General features: G+C 34.1%; 1 protein-coding gene across 3 annotated transcripts in view; it reads left to right on the forward strand.

The window, feature by feature from the left end:
- Nucleotides 1-19,780, forward strand: part of LOC150107754 (ATP-binding cassette sub-family F member 3) — a 346,459-nt gene that overhangs the window by 134,836 nt on the left and 191,843 nt on the right. For all 3 annotated transcript variants that reach the window (XM_090391512.1, XM_090391514.1, XM_090391513.1), the window contains one exon: nt 16,886-17,017. In XM_090391512.1, the coding sequence (XP_090247638.1) occupies nt 16,886-17,017 (132 nt within the window). The remainder of the gene's footprint in view (nt 1-16,885; nt 17,018-19,780) is intronic.

The raw sequence follows: 19,780 nt of genomic DNA on the forward strand, positions 1-19,780 counted from the left end.
TATTTTTAGTGGAAATTGTTAGTTTAAGACAGACAGTTAATTCATACCATTGACAGGGTGTGGCATAGCGGCAGCCTGCCTAATGGTGCTGCTTAATAAGGGCACTCGTTCACCCGTATTACAGCAACATGTTATTTTACAAAAAATACAGCATTTAGTTTAGCAAATAAAAAAGGTGCTATTTTCCATTGACAGTTAAATATGTGCTTCTTATATTTTATTAATGAAAATATTAGTCATACATACTAAAACGAAATATTTTAGAACCCACTTATTTGGTATTAAGGAAACAACCCATGAAGTATCATACGATGTGAATTTCATAAACTTTTATAGTCTATATATATATATATATATATTATGCATGAATTCTCCTACTCAAATTGTGAATCACTATCGATCCGACTTTCACATTTTACTCTCTGCAGTAAACAATACGCCCTCCACAACTATACTGCAGAAACACGAAAAACAATTCGTTATATCATGTCACTGAATAAGGTTCACAGATATTTGCAGACTGTGTAATATACAATATTTCTCAACAAACAGTGTAATTAGAGACAACTGGGAATATATAAACACTAACTAATAATCACATCTCCTCTGCTGTATAGACTGGAGCAAGCCACATGTTGCAGGTGCAATATATGGTTTTGCTTGACACTACCCCGTCATGAGTGTGTTAAAAATTAAGAAAAATATAGTGAATGCATTTAGATATTATGGAAATCGGTTTAAGAGAATTAGCAATTGTCAGCTTGTTTTGTTTGGGTCGCGTGATCTTTTGTTAATACCGCACCAATCATATGCACTTTTTAATAGTTGCTTTTCTCTACTGGCCTACAATCGCACACATCTTTCACTTCTCATTAGTAATTTGTCAAGAATTGTTCATTACGTATCTCAAATTTTAAATTACTGGTAATTTTTGCTTGATATAATGGGAAAGGAGATGACTCTATTTGGGTAGATAACTTTGATTGCACACAAGGGAACTGCTGTCGAGGACAGAAGAAGTGATGGAGAATAGAAGCTTCATGGTAAGTCATATCCATTTTCAGTTTTTTTTTTTCCTGAAAACTTTAGTTTCCGAAAATCCTTGCATATATCTCGGGCCACGATTTTTTAGCTTTAATTTTGGGAAAAAGTGTGAGTTATAGTCGAGTAAAGACGGTAATTTTTTTAGCTTTCAAATTCTTAAGTATGGATCATTGGTTAAAAACTGGATTTATAAAATGCACAAAAGAAAGCAATATATAGCAGATATAGATAGAAATAGGCAATTTCATTTGTCTCATTGATGATAAATTATTTATATTAAGTAAAAATGTATAGTATCTTTATAAATTTTATTCTATTAAAAATAAATCATTTTTTTGTTGAAATGTATATCTAAATTCATATAAAACAGACATTTAAAATGAAATATATTTTTATTTATTTATTATTATTATTATTTTGATAAGGGTATTTTGAAAAGGTACTTGGTAATAATGAAAATTAAAGAATGGGTACATGGATATCTGAAGTTTCAGAAACACTGATCTATCCAAATATTTAGTCTGAAACATAGGTGTATAGTATGATGTCCGTTTTCTTAAATTCAGCTTCGAATTTGGAGAGACGAAATAGCATCTATCCAAATATGCACTTCTTACATTTTTTTTTTCAGCACCATTGCAATTTTGAATGTGAAACATATTAAGTGATTGTGTATTCTTTGTTTAAGTGACTTTGGACAATTTTTGACTTATTTTTGTGAATTTGGATTATTATTCACGTAAAGTAAGTACGTTTATTATATTTTTGCTAAGTTTGAAAATCAGTTTCATTGTTTCATTTTAGTTAATTATCTTATTTTGAAAACAAAAGATTTTTATCTTATGTTGGGTAGACGTCTAGAAAATAAATAATTTTCAATAAGAGATTTATTTATATATTTGTTCTGGTTCTGGTTGGAGGACATTGGTGTTGGGGTCCTTTTACTAATTTCTTTAATAAATCATTTAAATATTCTAAAAATTTCTTAATTATTAAACAATTACTAGAATGTAAAAAATATTAAATATCACTGAGAAATCAGTCAGTGCCTAATATCTCTACATGTTAATTTTCAAAAAAATACCTAAAATGTAAGCATATTTATTATTCAAAACATCTGAAAAATCAAATTCTGTAGTAAAAAAAAATAGTCAGTTTTGGGCCATTCACCTTAAAAATAATAGGGGTTAAAAAATAAGTTTAAGGGAAATTTTCAGCAATTATTATATATTTTGGTAGACAACTTTTAACGCTCTTCTTATTTTAAAGTCTAACCAAGTATGTTAGCCCCCAGATGTCGGGAAAACAACTGGAACATAAATTGGCTGGATCGCTGAATAAATTTTTAACTTCAGGACCGCATAAAAAATGAAGAGCAGAAAGTTCTGACGAAGCAAGTACTCTGTGCAGCTCTACTACAGAAAAAGAGAGGACACAAGATAACTATGAAGAAACAAATGTTACATGCGAAAATGAAACTGGCCTGACTGGACTGTCTACAGAAATTGCAACAGAAGAAATATTGATTCCGATTCAGCGAAACGCGAAACTTCAAATTTTACTTTAAATTTTAATGTTAATGATCCAGGTACTTGGCCGAATCATATATCTACCAAAGTTAGAGATTGTTTAGTTGAGCATTCCCCGTGTCAATTGTTAATAAAGAATTTCCCAAAGATGAATCTGGCCGTAAGTTTTCCGATTCATACTATTATCGAACTTTAGCAAATGGAGAAAAACTTTTACGAAGTTATTTAGTTTATTCAGAATCGCGAAATTCGGTTTTCGCAAAATATTTGGTAGTCAAAATTCCCAACTTACTAATGAATACGGTTGTAATGATTGGCAACATTTGAAAAATACACTAGACAAGTTCCTTGCACATTAAAAACTGTTCCAAATACAGCGAACTTAAAATGTGGTTGATTAAGAAATGTATTATTGATTACACACGACAAAGATTATACGAAACTGAGAAAAAATATTGGCGATCTGTTATAGAATGGTTAATCTACATAATACAATATTTATCAAGACAGTGTATAGCTTTTAGAGGTTCTTAATAAAAACTTTTTGAAAATGATAATGGCAATTTTTTAAAGTTAGTAGAAACTTTAAAAAGTTGCCGTTTAATTTGATTCGATAATGGCAGAACACTTACATTGCATCCAAACATCACAAAAAAAAAAAAGGAACATTGCTCATTATTTAGGTGATCAAATACAAAATGAAATCATCCGTATAATTTCTGAAGATATAAAACAAAAAACTTTAGAAATGGTTAAAGAGGCAAAATATTATTCAATAATTCTTGACACTACTCCGGATATAACCCATACAGAACAATTATCTCTTGTTATTAGATTTGTTAATCAAAATAAAGATACAAATATAGCAGAAATTCATGAACTTTTTTGGGTTTTCAATCTGTAGAAGATACCATTGGGCAAGGACTATTTTAATGTATAAAAAATTATTTAAAATTATTGAATATTAACATTTCAGATTTACGTGGCCAAGCTTATGTTAACTGTTCAAATATGCGAGGTAAACATAATGGACTGCAGAAAGAAATTCTTGAAATAAATTGAAGAGCTTTTTTTATTCCATGTGCTGCTCATTCATTAAATTTGGTAGTTAATGATGCAGCTAAGATATCCTGTAAAACTAAATTTTTTTGGGCTAATACAGGAATTATATAATTTTTTTCAATATCTATGAAGTGTTGGGCTATATTAAAAAAAACATATTCGTGTTTTAAATTTTAAACCACTTTCTACTACTAGGTGGGAAAGTAGAGTAGAAGCAATAAAGTCACTTAAAAATAATATCAAGGAAATTTACCAGGTTCTTTTTGATATTACGGAAGATGAAACTAAAGATATCGATTCTAGAGTTCAGGCAGACAACTTAATTTCAAAGATTTATTTGTTTAAATTTATTTGCTCTGTTCATGTTTGGTACGAAATCTTAAGTCTCGTAAATGTTGCAAGCAAAATAATGCAGAATCTGACATTTGATATAGGAAAAATTACAGAAATTCTTGATTGTTATACAAGAATTAAATACTCGCCGAACAGACCAATATTTTGAATATATTATTAGAACTGCAAAAGAAGTAGCAAACGATCTTAATATTGATCCTGTTTTTCCAGACATTCGTAAAAGAACAAAAACAAAAATGTTTGGTGACAAAGCATCAGATGAGACAACGCACGATCCTAAACAAAATTTTAAAATAAATTTTTCTTCGCGATTTTAGATACGACAATAACTTCAGTCACGGAAAGGTTCATACTCTTAAAACAACATAGCGAGGACTTTCAAGTTATTAGAGACATTAGCAAATGAAAATATTGGAGTAATGAAGATTTAATGAAGCATTGTAAAGATTTGCACTTAAAACTGAGTGACAATCAAGATTCCGACAATCACGATATTGATGGTATTACTATATTTGAAGAATTAAAAACTTTGCAGTGTTTTATTAATAAAGAGTTGGCTCCTCAGGATGTTTTAAATTATATACATATAATATAAGAAAATAAACAGCACTTTTCCGAATACTGCGATTGTGATGCGTATTTATGGAACATTACCAATATCCGTAGCATCAGGGGAACGAAGTTTTTCAAAACTGAAATTAATAAAAAATTATTTTCGGTCAACAATGTCTGGAGAGCATCTAACGGATTTATCAATTATATCAATTGAAAATAATATGGATTCATTAGATATTAAAGATATTATTAAAAATTTTGTGGTGGCTAAAGCAAGACGGATAAATATGTAAAATAAATCTACATTTATCCTAATTGTTATATAGATAAAAGCATATCTCGAAATTATCTTTGTTATGTAATATTTCTTTTTATATTAAAATAAAAGTAATTTTTGTTTATATACATATATACATTCTGTTGTATTTATATATCAAGGAATAAACATTTAAAAAATTTTTATTATTAAAAATTCCTTATTAATGAATTTCAGTGATTACAATGGTCTACCACTGTTGAATAACATTTCTTTTTATGTATGCGTAAAAACTGTTTTGTACTTTTAACAAAATAAAATTTTTTGCAAACTTTTTCATGAAAACTTGTTTTATGGGAGCGCAGAAAAATGTTTTGCACAAGGGCGCCTCCTACCCACGGCGTGGCACTGGCTGACCATATACCTAGAGTCCGAATAATAAATCGAGTAGGAGTTAAATGGATGAATAACACCATTAAGCTTGAGCTGCAAAAAAAGAAACAACTATGGAGGGAATTTAAGGAGAAAGGTGACCGGCAGGCACATGAACAGTATAAAGTCCAGGCCAGAAGGGTAATGAGTGTGGTAAGAAAAGCAAAAATGGATTATGAAAGAACATTGGCCATGCAGGCTAAAGAGAATCCTAAACAATTTTTCAATATGTTGCAAATAAAACAAAAAATGTATATGGCAGAATGATTTTAAAGAATGCCGATGGTAGGGAGGTAACCGAATCAGTTGATATAGTTGAATTACTGAGCGAGCACGTTGCAAGAGTATATCATCTAGGTGGAGACATTGCAGAAATGAATGAACTAATAGATTATACGGGAATTGTGGTGAATGAGGTGGAGGTGAGTAGTCTATTGCAAAACCTCAATGTCAATACATCAGTGGGATTTCATGGTATACCAGCTCGCGTCGTACGTGAAGCGGCTAAAGAATTGTCAGTACCCTTGACCATTTTGATTAATCGGAGTCTCGGGTCTGGGATAGTCCCGAGGGGGTGGAAAGAGCGCAGTGGAAAATAGTTCCACTGCATAAAGGAGGTTCCAAGACTACTGTTGTAAATTACCGACCGATTAGCATATCAGGAATCGTTGTCAAGGTCTTAGAGAAACTAGTCAAAAGAATACAGGATTGGATAGATGAAAATAGAATACTGTATGGGGGGACAACATGGTTTTGTGAAGGGAAGATCATACCTCAGTAACTTGCTCACGTTTTATAACACAGTGACGGCTGAACTTGATAAAGGTAATGGGTTTACAGTGATTCTACTGGACCTTGCCAAGGCCTTTGACAGGATACCACATGGAACTCTAATCAGTAAACTGGAGCAGATGGATATAGGGTTGGTGAGATGGATATGAAGGTGGTTGATGGAGAGATACCAGAGAGTGGTTTATTCAGGAGTTGAGTCCAAAAGATGTCTTGTGACTAGTGGTGTGCTGCAGGGCTCTGTTCTTGGACTACTACTTTTCAATTTGTTCATCAATGATATAGGAAAGGATCTGAGAGGAAGTGTTCACTTGTTTGCTGATGATGCAAAGTTGGGTAGAGCAATTGTGAGTGCACAGGATGTCAAAATTTTACACGATGATTTGGATAGTTTGGAGGACTGGGCTAGGGAAAATGGATGTCAATTTAATGTGGCAAAGTGTTAGGTTATGCATTTTGGGGTGAAAAGAATAGCAGCTGTATATCACATTGGTGGAACCGTACTCCAGGAGATTGATGAGGCCAGGGATTTGGGAGTGTTGGTGGATAGGGAATTGAAGTTTAGGGGGCACATTGCAAAAGTGGCTAAATCAGCTCATCAAATCACTTGGTTACTGAAAAATACTTTAACAAGCAGAGACAAACAAGTTATTGTTCCTCTATATCGAGCCCTGATAAGACCACATCTGCATTACTAAATAAGAAACCCTGGCACCCATATCTAGGCACCGGGGTTTCTTCTTGATGGGGAGGAGGTGGAGAGAGTGACCAAGATGATAGCAGGTCTGTGGAATGAACCTTATGAGAACAGGTTGAAGATTTGTGGGTTGCAAAAATTGGTTGATAGGCAGAAAAGGGGTGATATGATTGAGACATTCAAATTACAGAAGGGTTTCTATAAGATTAATCCAGAAGATATTTTTGAGAATAGGACTGGTGGTGGGAGGACTAGGGGCCATACATGGAAGCTGGGCAAGAATGTGGTTAACAAGGGTGTTAGTGCTAGGTTTTTTACTTGGAGAGTGGTAAATGAGTGGAATAAGCTGCCAGAGCCTGTTGTGGGTGCTATGACAGTGAATGAGTTCAAGGCGAGGTATGATAGTACTGTGTGAATGTCGAATAGTTGTTCTTGACATGATGTTAGGGCCTCCCTCGATGAGTCTGTCGACTCCTTTGAGTTGCCCAGAATAATAATAATAATAATAATATATATATATATATATATATATATATATATATATATATATATATATATATATATATATATATATGTGTGTGTGTGTATATATATATATGTGTGTGTGTGTATATATTTGAAACAGGGGTAGATACATGGGACACTCAACAAATACTTGTTGGGGATTAATGGTTCTAAAGAACTCAACATCATCCATGCCTGTACTAGTGGGTAGATTGATACTTTTGAATTAATCCAAAAATTCTTAACTTTTCACAAAAAAATTTTTTTTTTTTTTTTGATAATTGCCTGATTCTAAACCAAAACTAACTCACTTTAATTCACAAATTTGACCGATTGATTGCGTGAATTAAATCCTGTCGGCTGACTGCGGCATTGTTAAATTTTTAAATATGTTATCAAATGTCTACACAATTATATCTTGTCTTCAGCGCCTTTGTAAAAACTATAGTTATCTCACTTAAACCTTTCTTGTTAACCTTTACTATACTTCTGACTTATGGCCGAAAATAATATGTAGCTCACGTGTGCAAAACTTGCAGAACAAAGAAATCACAGTAGTCTATTAGTGCAATTAGATGACCCCCCCCCCGTGTAATATCGTGCTGCACGTGTACAGTAGCCTCAGGTCATGACTTAATCTTCTTAATCCTGTCTGGAATTTTTTTGTTCTATGGCAAACTTAGACACAATACAATCTCCTTTGTTCTTACACAAAACTATTGATAATACATTATTCATAATTCAAAAAAAAAAACATTATTTCTATTACAATTACACCAAGCTTATTCATTGATATATAAGTATTTTAGCAGGATTTAGTATACTTGTAAAATCTGAATAAAAGATATTATATTACTAAAATCCCTGCTATTCAAGATTTAATGCCGGAAGCAATAGTGCCCTTACTTTAAATTTTATCTGCCATAAAACACTAAAATAAAATATTAGTTATAAATATTTACAATTCACAGCAAAATACAAAGAGATGTAATAAGCAACGAATGTTGTAAACAAACCACGCATCACTTGATTCTCAGGAGAGTGTTGTTACTAAAACCGTTGTATGGACAAATGCAGCATTGTATAAATGGGCATGATTGATTGAAAACCATCATATAAGCAGATCCTCATAAGCAAAGCATCATAAAACTGGCATTGCTGTAATAATAATAATAACTGAAAGAAATTCTTGAGGGAAATATTAGTCTTTGGGCCAATAAATGCTTTTCACATTGTTAAATTAAAATATAACCACTGAAGCTTTTTGGTTCCATTAATTTAATAAAAAAAAAAAGAAAGTTGTAAATGACATTTATGGCAAAATGGTTTTCTCATAAGCAAACAAAAGAAGTCAGCCATTAGAAGATTCCCGAGGCAAGGAGAAATATTTATCACAACAAACTAAACAAAAATGGTAATTTCACTTGCTCTATTTAAGTCTGTTTCTAAAGAAAAGCATTTGTTTTCTTAAACTGTTTATTATAAATCAGTTCTTTTCAATCAGATGGAGAATTCTAACTCCCTCCCATTAAAAAAAAAACTAATTTCTTTTGCAGTATTTCAGAAAAAAAAATGAATAACTTTTTTGAAGGCATGCATTTAAAATTTTAAAATATAATCCAAACTGTTGATTATTAAAAAGAAAATTACAGTAAGCAGATAATGATGACCACTCTACTAAGAAAATTTTCATAAACTCGTATGCCTGTTTCTAGAGTTAGAGGAGAAAATAATAAATGATATCCGATAATTTTAAAAGTAACTATAATAATAAATTGAATCGCAGGAGTATTTTCTAAAGTTGTTACATTGAATATATTTGTTTCCTTCACTTTATTCTGTGATTTATTTTTGCTATCACATCATGCAATTATTGCCTCTTATCCCTCCCAAGATCTCAGTATAAACAGTGTTTTTTTTTTAAATATTGCAGAAATTTTTCATGCTATTTTAAATGCTTACAAGAAAATAACTATGTTAAATATATATGAAAAATACAATTGTTTCAAATAGGCAAATTTTGCACACAAGCAAATTTCTGCACACACGCACAGCAAAAAATTAGAGGGAACATTGCTTCCAAGTCAATACCACATGGATCATTCTCATCAGTCGGAGGTAACGTGGACACTACTTATGAACAGATCTTCTGAACCTTTGACCAGACCCAACATTCATGTCATTGATTCCTTTAGTCACATGCTGTTTCAAGTAATAATCTCTTAGAGGGTGTATAAATTCCAATTTTCTCTTACCACGTAATCTTTTCTCTTTCCAGTCTACATCACTGTAGTTAGAATCCCCATAATAATTACTTGCCCTGCACTCATGCTAATTTGCTGATGCATGTCTTCCACATCACTTCTTGTACCCCCCAGAACTATAGCAGCAACAATTGTATATTTGGTTTGGTATTTGGCTGCTATTTCACACCAGATTGCCTCAAAAAAACTACCATTCACGTGCTTCTCTTCTTGATATACTATTTTTTTGGCTTCACTTCTTCAGCTATCATCAGCAATATCACCCCCTCCCTTTCTATTCTCCCTGAAAATACTAAACCTATCACATTTAATTCCAGTAACCACAAATGCTGTGAGCCAAGTTTCACTAATTCCTGTAACTCATCCATCTTATTTCGAATGCTTCTTGTATTAATATACAAAAGCTTCAACATCCGTGGCCTAAACGCCAACCTTAATAGTGTCCACTACCACCTTCAGTCTACCAAACCCCACCTACTCTTTCTGGCAGAAACTCAAATCTCATCTCCCCCAAGCACTATTTATCTCAACCTTCCGAACTACGCGCTCTTTAACAAAAATTTCGTCCCAAGGTGGTGTTTGTGCATACATCTGCTATGACATACCTTGCCAGAAATCACCCAACTTTCATCTTTTTTGGTTGAAAATAATCCTTCCTCACTCAATCAAATTCATTTGCTGTCTCTATCGCTCCCCCAACGCAACCATCCAGATCTCCTAGGAGGATAATTTTGCTGTTGGGAAAGTGGGATTGGAGAAAATTGATTTTCTCCAATCCCACTTTCCGAATAGCGAAATTATCCTCCTAGGAGATTTTAATGTCCACAACACTAGTTGGCTTTCCTCCTCCAGTTGTACAGATCTTGCAACCAGAGATGCTGAAACATTTGCCATCACTAACGACCTTACACAACTTGTTCAGATGCCAACCAGAATATCAGATAACCCAAACCACACAGTGAAAGTAGTGAGCCCCTTGGGTAATTTTGACCACAATCTAGTGCTCAACTCCTTCTCCATGCAACAATGCTTACACAGACACTCCCATACAAGAATAGTTTGGCATTATAACAGTGCCAAGCGGGATAGCCTCTGCAACTTCTATGCCACATTCTTATGGTTGAACTATTGCTTTCGGCTTCCAACCCAAACATATGCACTGAACTTATTACCAAAGTAATCCTTACTGGCTTGGCAACACATTCCACACAGTACTCTGAACTGCCATTCCCTAACTAAAAAAGATGTGCCAAGGCTGTACAGATGAAACACCAGACATACCATAACTGGCTGAAATCAAGAATCTCATCCTCCTTTAGAGCTTATACCGAAGCCCGAAATAGATGCAAAAAAACAATCAATGCTTCCAAAACAGAGTTCGAAAGAGCAAAAAGCAGGAAATTAGCAGCCTGTCCAAATGGCAGCCAAGCCTTTTGGTCTCTTGTAAAGCAATTGGCTGTAACTTCTGCCCAACACTATTCCCACCCTTATCATACCCAGATGGCATTATTGCATCATCACCCACAGAAAAAGCCAATCTTCTAGCTTCACACTTTGCTTCCAGTGCATGCATAACTGACAATGGTAAATGTCCCTCAACCATTCCAAAAACACCCAACATACAATTCCCCCTATATCCTTTTGCTAGGATGAGATCAGAAAAATACTGACCAAATTAGACACAAAATCTCCTGGCCCTGATGACATTCCCCCAATTGTCCTGAAAGTTTGTGCATCAGAACTGACTCCTATCCTATGTCACCTATATATACTCTTACTCCACTGGAATCTATTCCACAAACTGGAAATTAGCCTATATCCAGTCTATTCCCAAGAACGGTGACAAGTCACTTCCTTTCAGCTACCACCCCATCTCGCTTACCTCAGTCCTGTCAAAAATAATGGAAAAAAATCATCAATTCCCAACTCCTACACTTGAAGAACCAACCTAATAAATGACTGCCAGTGTGGGTTCTGTTGCTGCCAATCAACAGGAGATCTGCTCACATATGTCATGCATCTCTGGACAAATGTAATGGAGAAGTTTGGCGAATCTCAAGTGGTTGCACTTGATATCTCCAAAGCCTTTGACTGGGTCTGGCACAAACACTTACTAAGCAAACTGCCATCATTCGGTCTGACCCAGGACTTCTAGTTGGATTGCCAGCTTTCTGCCTGGACGCACACTGTGTGTGATGGTGGATGGCTCTCACCATTCAGTTAATGCTGGGGTTCCACAAGGTTCTGTCCTCTCACTGTCCTCCTTTTGATAAACCTTACCCTACACAACTCACCTAACCTACAGAACATCAACCAACACACCACCCTCATTTCCGATCTCCAAGCCATCCTACAATGGGGATTCAGATAACTTCATCAATTTCAATGCTAATAAAACCCAGTTCTGTCCTATTTATCATAAAAAAAAAAGAACCATCTTTTCTCAGTATCCTTTTTTGATGATACCCATATTTCCAGACAGTTTGAGATCTCTCTTCTTGGAATTACCCTCACATCAAACCTCTCCTGGCATAAATACATTGTAACCTCGACTTCTAAAAAAACTAGGATTTTCTTTCGCTCCAGACGTTACTTCATCCCTGAACAGCTGTTAACATTATACAAATCACAAATCCACCCAGCTATTGAATACTGCTCCCACATATGGGATGGTGTCTTTAAAAGAGCTCTCAAAATGCTTGACTCAATACAGAGGGGAGCAATTAGACTTATTAATGCCCCATCTCTTACCAACTCTCTCCCCCCACTTTTGCACAGATGCTTGGTTTCTGCAATATGTAAATTCTACAGATATTTCCATGGAAATGCTCATCTGAAATAACATCAATAATTTCTCCACTCATTACTAAGCTCATTGGAAAATGTGAAGCTGCTACTCAACATTCCTTTACAGTGCACGTAGAAACAAACAGAACAGGTTTCTTTTCCTCCTCCTCCATCCCTGCAACTGCTGCACTGTGGAGCAATCTCCCCCCCCTCCCCGCTGTGTTTCCAAAGGAATACAATATACAGTGATTTAAATCAAATATAAACAAGTTCCTCCTTTCCCAATCCACTACCCATGTATGGTAGTGGATTGGGATCAACCTATAGTACTAATGTACTATAGGTTGATCAACCAACCTTCTGTGTATGGGCGCAATACAAGATTTTCTTTAGTTCTCATGCCACCTTTACACCTTATGTACTTTTCAGAAGTTTCTATATTTTCAATAGCCTCAAACTGATTTTTATCCACTCTGTTATCCAAATTATTCCTCATTACACGATCACCTGAAACACATTCCTTACATAATCCTCTCCCTCCTATTTTCAACCTTATTAAGATTGCAGATTCCTGTACAAATACTTAGACATACTCAGAAAACAGCAACCTCTTCAAATGCTTATGAACCTTCCATGTCAGATTCAACTCATCTCTTGCATACAGCTCTCGTTTGCCATCACACTCCAAACATCAACATATTACAGACCTCTTTTTCTACACATTCTCACAATATCATTCATTATTACTGTTCTTCTACTTGCTTCATAGTTATCAAAACGAGGCAGCCCACCCACTATCTTCCCTTTGTAATAATATCCTAGAACTGAGCATTGGGGAACATTAATATTGATGAGTTGGTATTTGCTGAATATGTTTATTTGAATTGCTTGCCATCAGTTTTCTAAATATGATTGATAGGTGATGGAAATTCTCAGAAAGAAATTTTATTTCTAAATTAAAAGTAACCTAATCAGGAACAAAAAAATATATTTTCAAGAAAGAAAAAATTGCATTGCAGATGAATGATTCAAATCCGTATGTTCATTTTACATAACCGGGAGTGTTAAATAAAACAATTTGAAAGTTGATCATAGCAGCATGTATAGCACTATGACCTTAAATGCAAACAGTATAAATACCATAGTATAACATTATGGCTACTGGCATGGGAATAAACATTTTATCCCCTGCTTGGCAGTCTATAAAAGCAAAGCATAACACGTTTATTTCTTTCAAGAATGGTTGTTGTTGTGGGCCTATTGAAGAGCTTCTAGATTTGACCGTGAATCTGTAGAACTTTGATGGAGTAGAGCTTTTCTCTAAGGTTATTGTCAATTTTCTGTAGAGTAGCAGCAATTGCTGGACAAGAATAGATATGGACAGGTGTTAGTTCAACTCTTGGACAGTTCTTGCATGTTTCATTGCTCCTATTACCGCCTGGCTGAATTTTTATACCTTTAAAATGTTCCGTCCTTAGTCTGGTGATGATTGTGGTTATTTCTCTATTTTCAATGATTTCATACTTCTTGATAGTTTGTTTTCACAATCTTATTTTGGCGACAGTAGTTCTTAAGTAGTTCTGTGTTATATGGGTGATATGCATTAACTTTACAAAAATTTGTCGAACCATTCCAGTTTTTAGTTCAACTATATTCGGGTTGCTACAAAGGGATAACGTGTCCAAATTTTATATTGGAATAACTCTGACAGTGGAATAGGTGCAAACGTCAGAATTTGTCAAATGCACAAGAAGTGTGGTTCAGTTTTAGTTCCAACAGGATCGCTTTTATTAGAAAATTTTAGTAAGGAAGTTTCGAAGTGATATTAATAATTCCTCTCTGTCTGGATGAAATTTTATAGTTAAGATCTTTATTAAAATTTGTTAGTCTTGATTTCAATCTGACCATTGTTGTGAAAAAATTAGGTAGAACTAACTTTTTTGTCTAGAGATAAATGGCTACCTACAGAATGAAGTGGCAGGTATACTTACAAGATGATGATGTATAAAGCAACAGAATAATTATTACATCCCAATGATCACCTGTATATGTTATCTACATCTTTGGTGACATTAGGTATTCATATCAAACTTTAAAGCAATAGTTTTCAAGAAAATTCATTTTTCGATGAATTCTTTTATAATTCATCGAAAATCTATTGGTGAATAGTTTTTTCAATCAATTGCATTTGTGATGATTCAATGAATCGTTTATTCGATAAATTGCCTTTTCAATGAATTGTTTATTCGATAACTGCATTTTCAACGAATTGCCGTTCGCTAAATTGTTTATTCGATGAATTGCCATTCCGTAAATTGTCTATCGATGAATTTTCATTGAACCATTTTGGGAATATAACAAGGATCCACATTTAAGTTACAGTGGTACCTTGGATTGCGAGTAACTTGGTCTGCGAGTGTTTTGCAAGACAAGCAAAAATTTTTAATAAATTTTAACTTGATAAACGAGCGATGTCTTGCAATACGAATACTGTATTACCTATACGCTTTGTCTGCTGAGCGTCACGTGATCACAAGCCGCTCGGGATTGTGGGTAATCGTCTCGCATGCGCGGTCTTAGTCAGCTTACCTCATTCGTATAGTCAACATTCATGCTGGCGTTGTTACTACGTGTGTGTGTGTGTAAAGCATTTTTTTATTTTGTCTCCAAATGTAGTGACTGTTCTTTATTAACTGTACTATGACAGTGGTCCCAACATGTGTCACAACGCCAGCTGTGACCATGTATCACAGCTGGCGTTGTGACCACATGTCTGTGCGTAAAGCATTTTTTTATTTTGTGTCCAAATGTAGTGACTGTTCTTTAGTAACTGTACTACGACAATGGCCCCAATGAAGAAAAGGGTTGAAAGAAGTGGCATCCATAGTGTTGTGAGGCACGGAGAGGCTGAGAGTTCGGACGCAAAGGCAGCTGTGGCGTTCGTTGCCAAGTTTCAGAAGCTCATGGTTTCCGAGTGTTACCTGCCGCAGCAAGTTTTTAATTGCGATGAGACAGATAGCAGTGATTCCGGTAGTGACAATGAAAGTCGTCCTGCCCAATACAATTAATTGTATTTACTGTAATATGTAATTGTAATGTAATTAATAAATTCGATTACTTTATGTATTTTGTATTAATCATTTTTATATGAATATTTTTGAGTTTTGGAACAAATCATCTGAGTTTCTATTATTTCTTATGGGGAAATTGCTTTGATATATGAGTGCTTTGGATTACGAGTACGTTTTCAGAAAGAATTATGCTCGCAAACCAAGGTACTACTGTATGTAGATATGGAACTGGCATATGACATGGTACCAAGAGAAAAGCTATTCATAATGCTACAGTTATATAATGTAAATGGGACATTATATTGAGCAATATATATAGCCAGTGTGTGTGTGTGAATTGTAAGTCAGCAGTTAGAATTGAAGGATGGTCACAAAGAAGTTTGATGTTAAATCTGGTGTGAGACAAGAGTGCACATTATCTCGACTGTTATTCATCATCCGTATGGATTGCATTATGAAAGAATGTGATAAATTATAGAGTAACGGAATGACACATTTTATTATTGTCATCTGCTAACGTTTCGATATTTTGATCTGTCATATTAACTCTCTTAAATAATTCCAGTAAAGTTTTGGGATTCCCTGAATAACTGCTGTAATATATTTGGTATGAAAATCAGCTATAAAAGGATAAAGACTATAACTATAGACAGGAACACTGAAAACGTCAGCTCTATCCCAGGTGGAGAATATAGATTAAGTAAACCATTTCAACTATTCAGGCATAATTTTTATTGAAGTCAAATGAAATATGGAAATCAATAACAATGAGCAAATCTGGTATGGTAATAAGTCAAGGATTTTAGGAAGGAACTTGACATTGTTAGCATGCAGGAGTTTGTTTGCAGAAGTAACCACAGGTGATATGGTCACTTAAACAGATTGGAGGAAAAAAGATTTCCAAAACTAGTTTCTTGCCAGGAGGATAGGAAAAAGAACTGGCAGAAGATCAACATATCTAATATTGGAGTCCTGACAGATAGCAGATTAATTTGGAGGAATATTGTCAATAGGAAGCTAGTAATGATATAAAACTTGCATGCAGTACTGCCATAATATTCTATATACCCTGAGGGTATATACCAAGAATTTGATGGAAATAATATTAACTTTCAATTGTGTCTAGCTAACAATTTGAACATTGACTATAATTTGTCTCAGGACACAATTTATGGCTCACAATGTATCTGATTTTCAAAAATTGGTATACCAATAATCTCTGAATTGAAAGACTATTTTAAAATACAGCAAGCTGTTTTTGGAAAAAATTTGATGCCTTTTAAATATTCGGAATATTTGAGGAGCAACCTACTCAATCTTCAGACATTAAGTGTAATTAGATGACTGAAATTTAATCATTAATATTAAAAAAAAATAAAGATTACCTTGCACTCAAGTTTTATACATTATTTATGACGTGTTTGTTTGTACAAACATGTACAAACAAACATGTCATTCTTATTAAATTTTATTATTATTTTTTAATATGGTACTTATTGCTATTAACAAACAAACTGTCGAATGTCTCCAAACATTTTTAGTGGTCCTTTTATCAATAAAGAAGCAACTGCAACTCAAGCTGTCAGCAAAAGAGAGATGAGGCTTGAAGCTAAAGGAACTTCGCGATCAATGGATATTAAAATTGAAAATTTTGATATTGCATTTGGTGATAAGTAAGTAGTTATTTTCATAATTAATCATCACAATTCAGATGTTTTAAAAATAAATTGTTTTATGTTATTATTATTTTATTTTTTCTCCTTTTATATATAAATCCTTCTGGTCATAATGGGAAATTCTGAATCTACTTATTGAGCGTATAAGTCGATTCAGATAATTTTTTATCATATTGGTCTAATATTTATTAGGATTAATATGATGAGATCTCCAAGTCAGTTTCTAAAGCACTCCTAACTGCATTAGTCATATTAATCTACCTATATATATATACACACATGTTAAAGATACCAAGCTATTTTAAACCTGGTTTTACTCCATTTCCCAAGTAAGCAAACAGACAAACAAGTCAAGTTTGCACCTGCAAGTGTTGTAAGTCTAGCTGACCCTGCATGTAGTGCAAGACCAAGGCAACTCATGGTAAAAGTAGAATAAGCTCTGATCACTAATCTTAATATTTACCCTTAATGCAAAGCACATCTCGTGGAGGAGATGTATGATGCTTTGTATTAAAGGCAAGGGGCCACTACCCAGACCGGTTTCGACCTTTATTGAGGTCTTATCAGTGGGAGCCAGGCTAGAAATACCAAGATTTTAGTAATACAGAGCTTATAAGAACCACAACAAGTTACCATAAGGTGTTTTAACCTTATTAAATAAAAATCTCAAGAGGAGATATAAATGTTGAAAGTATTTTACCTTGGGTATAATAAATGTTAAAGATACCAAGCTATTTTAAACCTGGTTTTACTCCATTTCCCAAATAATCAAACAGACAAACAAATCAAGTTTGCTCCTGCAAGTGTTGCAAGTCTAGCTGACCCTGCACATAGTGCAAGACCAAGGCAACTCATGGTAAAAGTAGAATAAGCTTTATTATACCCAAGGTAAAATACTTTCTACATTTATATCTCCTCCTGAGGTTTTTATTTAATAAGGTCAAAGCACCTTATGGTAACTTGTTTTGGTAAAATACTTATAAGCTCTGTATTACTTAACCTTAGTATTTCTAGCCTGGCTCCATAAGGTTAAAAGTTACCTTATGGAGTTACCTTATTGCAAGTTACCATAAGGTTAAAACACCTTATGGTAAATTGCAATACTGCTGCACTTTTTGTGCAGCAGTATTGAAACACATCCATCACATTAAATTGTTATTAAACTTCTTTTATGTCTTTCTTTATTACTAATCGTTTTACGTTTCATGTGCTTGTACTGTAAATGTACAATAACAATACATCTATCTATATAAAAATGTGAGATAATGTGCTATGTCAAATGTGTATGTAAGATGCTAAAAATGTAACATTTGCATTTGATTTCTGCAATATTCGATGTGTATCTGTGAAATTTTTTAATTTTTACAAAGGGAGCCCTGACATCCAGAAGTTTGGGAAGCACTGCTTTAAGTGACCGGAGGTCGTCACCACTTGAAATCTCTTGGACATCATTTGTATAATTCTCATTGCATACTTCAGCTGGTTTAGTCATCAAGAAGTCAGTAATAAGACTTTGCTTTCCACTATGTTGCAATTTTTTATCATCATCATCATCAAATTCCTGCTATGTACCCTCAAGGGGTGTACAGGATATGACAGTACTACATGAAAAAATTACATCATTACTAACTTCCTATCTACAATTTTCCTCCAAATCAGTCTCTTACTTGTGAAGACTCCAACACTATCACAACTTATATTTCTATCGTTTAAGACACTTTGTACCGTATCAATCCACCTATATCTTGGTCTTCCTCTCGGTCGTTTTCCTGCCAACCTGGCAGAGAACACTTGTTTTGCTAATCTTTCCTCGCCCATTCTGTTTAAGTGACCATACCACCTGAGATTAGCTCTGCTAATGCATTCCTGGATGCTGACAATGTCAAGTTCTTTCCTAATATCCTCATTTTTAATATGATATTGCCATTGATGCCATCTGTTCACGCCTCTAATCTTTCTCAGGACTCTCATATCTGCGGTCTCTAGTCTTTGGTCAAGTGTTTTACTTCTGACCCAGCTCTCAGATCCATAAGTTAAAACTGGTTTGAACACGGTCTTGTATACAGCTAATTTAGTGTTCCGACTAATTTCTCTCTTATTCCATATGAATTTATTCAATTGACTTCCCACCATACCAGCTTTACTGATTCTGTTGTCTATTTCTATATTTAATTTACCATTCAGTAAAAATTGTGCCTAAGTAGCTGAAATGTTTTACTTGTTCCACAGGTTCTCCATTCACAACACAGTTGACATTTTCATTGTCTTTGCCTTTTTATTGCTAACCTTCATACCATATCTATTACAACAGCTATTCAATTTAGTCAGAGAATCTTGCAGACTTGTAGCAGATTTATTTAGAAGTATAACATCATCATCCGCATAAAGCAAAGAGCTGACATTAACATCTCCAATTTTGATATCAGGTTTAATACCACATTCCTTCATAATGTGATCCATATAGATAATGAATAACAGAGGGGATAATGTACATCCTTGTCTCACACCAGATTTAACATTAAACCATCTTCCTGTACTTCCTTCAATTCTAACTGCTGACTTACAACTCAAATAAAGACTAAGTATTGCTTGATATAATGCCCCATTGACACCATATTACGGCAGCGTATTGAATAGCTTCTCTCTTGGCACCTTGTCATATGCCTTTTCCAAATCGATAAAACTTAAATACAGATCATTGTTATATTCCCATGCTTTCTCGACTATTTGTCGTAAACTGAAGATCTGATCCTGACAGCC

This window comes from Typopeltis vanoorti, chromosome 4, assembly GCF_054136105.1.
Source record: "Typopeltis vanoorti isolate ZY-2024b chromosome 4, IOZ_Tvanoo_1.0, whole genome shotgun sequence".
Lineage (NCBI taxonomy): Eukaryota > Metazoa > Arthropoda > Arachnida > Uropygi > Thelyphonidae > Typopeltis > Typopeltis vanoorti.